Source organism: Antrostomus carolinensis, unplaced genomic scaffold (genome assembly GCF_000700745.2).
Source record: "Antrostomus carolinensis isolate BGI_N321 unplaced genomic scaffold, ASM70074v2 scaffold22584, whole genome shotgun sequence".
Classification (NCBI taxonomy): domain Eukaryota; kingdom Metazoa; phylum Chordata; class Aves; order Caprimulgiformes; family Caprimulgidae; genus Antrostomus; species Antrostomus carolinensis.
Window position 1 is genome coordinate 64881 of NW_010310394.1, and position 4206 is coordinate 69086.

The window sequence follows — 4206 nt, forward strand, 5'->3', positions numbered from 1 at the left end:
GAGTGGGGTGCTGTCTGGGTGGGCAGTGGGGAAGCGCTGGGTATTGGGAAAGTAGCTGGAGAGGGAGACAAGGGGAGCAGAAAGAGCCAACAGTGACGGCAGGAAAAGGAAAGTTCTTCTTTATAAAGGACAAATTGTGTTAGTTTTTCTTGAAGGGCTACATTTTTGGTTGATTTTCTTTTTCCCCAGCAGGAAAAGCGCAGCACATGGGATGGACACAGCCATCTCGTGGCTACGCCACCGCTCTCCCCTGCCTGCCCCAAAGCATCTCCTTGGGATTTTCCCAAAACCACCACCACTTCTTGTCCTTCTGCAGTCAGGGAAACACCATGCTGGCATGCAGGGCCCTGAGAGAGGATAAAGTCATCAGTATTGGGGATAAATTTATCAAGTTCCTGATAAATTCATCAGCAAAAGAGGACAGGACTGAAAACCAGACAGACCAGAGAGGCAGCAGCATCTTCTGCCCAGGTCACTGCCTCTGCAGCTCACCAGAAAGCGATGGAGCTTTCTCCAGGAAGCCCATGCAATTAAAATGTGAGTGAGGCAAAAAATAAGAAGTCTGAGAAACGGGGACTATGAGACGCATTAAGAAAGAGGCAGGAGCTGCCAGATGAACCAGCAAAATAAAACCAAAGGAGGCACATGGGGCAAGGACTTGTTTTATAGACTAAATAGGTCTCTGTGGACCGAAACACTTTGGTTACACTGCTCCTTCCTTCTGAACAGGTTCCAGTCACTGCTGTATCTTCCAGAAAGAGCTCAGTGGTGGAGACATGAGGCCCACAGAGACAAGTGGTGCTTGTGTTTGTGGCAGGTCGGTCATCTCTGTCCCCTCCCTGCAGCCCTTAAGGCTCTTCTCATGTTTGCCAGTACTGAGGAAGCTCCAGATCAGCCTTGAGAGAAGAAGGGCTCAGCTGTGGGGTGTAAGAGCAGTGAAAAGCGACCTTTTGAGGTATTAAATAATTCCCTGTTTATCCTGATATATCATTGGTATCAAAGAGGCACGAAGTGTCTCAGCAGCATCCCCTGCCACCTGGCTGGGCTTAGTGTCTTAGCAGCACAATGTGTCACCTGCTGGCTCAGGTCCTCTTCTTCTAAGAGCCACCAGGATGGAGGGGCCAGTTGGCCCAACGTTAAGACAAGCTTTCTTGTCTGCAGCATCCTGTTCTCACTCCAGGGCAGGTCCTTTCGTCAGCTCTCCAGGTTGTCACCCTGCTCACCGAGAAGAGCATCCCTCTCTTCGTGGGCACCAGGTCTTCCTCTCCGATAAGCGAGGAACTGGAAGGAGATCTGAGAAGAAGTTAAGGTTCTTCAAGCAAGCAAGGGTGGATCTAAGTGACACGTTGGATCTCACCACCCAAAACCAGGCTGTTTGTGCCAAGAGAGGTGGAAACTGGACAATGAGCTTAATACAAACAAGGGTCTGAAGCATCCAGCTGTTGCAACACCATAAATTACTCACTGGCACAGCTCAAAAAGCAACTGCTGAGTAACATCAACTCACCTGCTCCTGCCTAACCCTGCCTGCCCTCAGACTGGATCACTCCCTGCAAAGCCTTGCCGGCGGAATGCGATCCCAGAGGGAATCTGGGATGGTGAGGAAAGGATACAACCACATCAAGGGAGAGGACACCCAGGCTGCCCACCAGCCAGGGGAGGTGGTGCAGGACGTAGTCACCTTCGCCTTGCCCTGGCTCAGGGTTCTTCAGGAGGACGCTGAGGCCGTAGAGTGAGTTCCCCAACATCACCAGGGCAAAGAGGGAGTAGGAGACCCCGATGGTGGATTTCCTCTTGTACTGGAAGAAGAAGGGTCAGCGAGAGGAGCTTGAGTGCAGTTTTCCAAAACCTCACTAGAAAGTAGTATTAATCACCCTCCCACCAAAAAGAGAAGAAAAAAAGGTGGTGACTCAATGCCAAGAGTCTTTTAATTCCCCTTTTGCTTGTAAATAAAGGCAAAATGAAAGCCCCACCCTCAAAACATTGGTATGTTAAAGGGAGAGGAGAAAAATTAATCAGGCTTCGGAGCAGAAAATAGTCCCTTATGAAATAACCAGAGATGGGGACCTGGGACTTCTAAGTACAGAGGAGAAAGATGATCCCACTGCCCTTCTTCAGTTTGAAATCTCAGGACCCTGGGGATCCCCAGGACTGGGCTGCTGTCCTCCTCCACCCGCACACTTACGTTAGTGTAAAGGGAGAGGAGAAAAATTAATCAGGCTTCGGAGCAGAAAATAGTCCCTTATGAAATAACCAGAGATGGGGACCTGGGACTTCTAAGTACAGAGGAGAAAGATGATCCCACTGCCCTTCTTCAGTTTGAAATCTCAGGACCCTGGGGATCCCCAGGACTGGGCTGCTGTCCTCCTCCACCCGCACACTTACGTTAGTGTAGATCTGGGGGGGCAAGGGGGGGGCCACGAGCAGCCCCCATGTTTTCAGAGAGGCACTTAACACCCACACCACAGCTCTGTGCGAGGTGGCAGCGGGACCAAACCTCAGCCTTTCATTTCCCCATCCATCCCTCGCTCCACTGAGCACTAAGCAGGATCGCACTGCTCCAGCAGGACATGCCCATCCCACCGGATAGTTTATCTCTTATCTCTTCCTCCATCACCCAGATTTAGGAACTGTCTTACCTTTGACCCCAGCTCATCCATGTGAGCAGAGAGCAGAGACCTCCCTTTAAACGTCAGCGGGTCCTGCACCACAGCAGCGCCTCTGCCCAGGAAGGAGACAGTCGACACCATCCCCAGAGCAATAAAGACGAAGGCTGCGTTGATCGGAGCAGCGACTGGGGAAAATCAAGCAGAGGCTGGTTAGGGAAGGCTCCTCCATCAGCCCCCAGTGCAGCCCAGCACCTTTGGTGGGTGTCAGGACCCTCTCTGGGTACAGAGACCTTCAAGCTCTCCCTTATCTCTGCAGTGACACAGCCAGCACCACGTAACGCGGGCGATAGCTGCTGCGGGCGTTTTATCTCGCAACGATACGAGCAATTGGTAAGTTATCAGGGAGGAAACTGCTTCTATCTCGGCAAACCAAGAGCACTCTCTTAAAAATAATTGCCCTTGTCTAGAAGCTTTTCACCATCTTCACTCACAAGAGTGCATGTTCAAATCCCTGCCAGATCAAGCCTGGCTTTGGCAGCAAGACTTAACCAAGCTCTCCAGTATCACCAAAATGATATAGTTGATTGGCCAAATATAGAATCATAGAATGGCTTGGGTTGGAAAGGACCTTAAAGATCACTAGTTCCATCAATTGGTTTAATAAATTCAAATAGCTTTAAGAAGTTAAATAGTTTTTAGGATCCCAAGGGATGAATGTTTGTAATTTACAGAAAGCTGCAATGCTAAAAGTGGATTTTCTCTTGATAAAAAGTGGATTTTCTCTTGCTGTTTAAGCCTTGCAAGAACTATTCAGCTTCCTTTTTTTACTCCATTTGAACAGGGAGGAACTTCTCCATCATGTCAAGGCTCTTTAATAGCAAAAGGAGTACTGGTCCCAAAACTGTCAGAAGACTCCACCTCTTCCCCTAAAGCGCTGGCCTGAGAGTCAAGAGATCTGGCTGTGGTGTGCAGCTCCAAGATGGAGTCACTGTGTAACTGCAGGTAAGTCATTTCTTTCTATACTTAATGCAACTCACAAGGGGTTTATTTTCAACCCAGACACTGCACATGGTGGTTTGCAGAAGCCCCAGGCACGGCTGGTAGCTATTTGCTAGTTTTTGCTTTCAGAAGTGCTTGGGTTATCGAAGGATAAAAAAACCCCAGCAAGCACTAAGAGGCAACTAAGAGCTGCATTAATGCATCTGCAAAGCCTCTCTGCCCCAGTGCATCTCCCCCAGGGATTGCTTCCCTCCTGGCTCCACAGCCGAGTACAACCCAGCCTGAAAGATGTGCCAAGGGGAGCACACGGCCCCGCCGCCCTCGGTACCCAACTCACATCCTCCACCTCGGTTCTTCACTTTGTAGTAGCAGTAGAGAGACAGCATCACCAGGTCTGCGAGCACGTAGTAAACAGCTGTGTAAACCTACGGGGGGAGAAGGATGGGTTGGTTCTACCTGTAGAAAGGCTTCTAGCTGGATATCTGGGATGAGCCAGCATCCCGGGGTGTGGGATTGTATCCCCTGGGGAGAAGGGAGCATCCCAGGGATGGTTGGGTGGTTCTGGTTCCCAGTGCTGGATTAAGCAGCACCCGTCCCA

The 4206-nt window shown here is 50.2% G+C and overlaps 1 protein-coding gene across 1 annotated transcript; it reads right to left on the reverse strand.

Annotated features, from left to right (window-relative positions):
* Positions 1-1194: 1194 nt before the first annotated feature.
* Positions 1195-4033, reverse strand: SLC66A1 (solute carrier family 66 member 1; the record flags this gene model as incomplete). The annotated part of the gene is made up of 5 exons (XM_010166421.1): positions 1195-1293; positions 1614-1799; positions 2386-2397; positions 2640-2794; positions 3946-4033. Coding segments are annotated over 5 exons (540 nt in total), but the record flags the coding sequence as incomplete, so codon positions are not given.
* Positions 4034-4206: the final 173 nt, after the last annotated feature.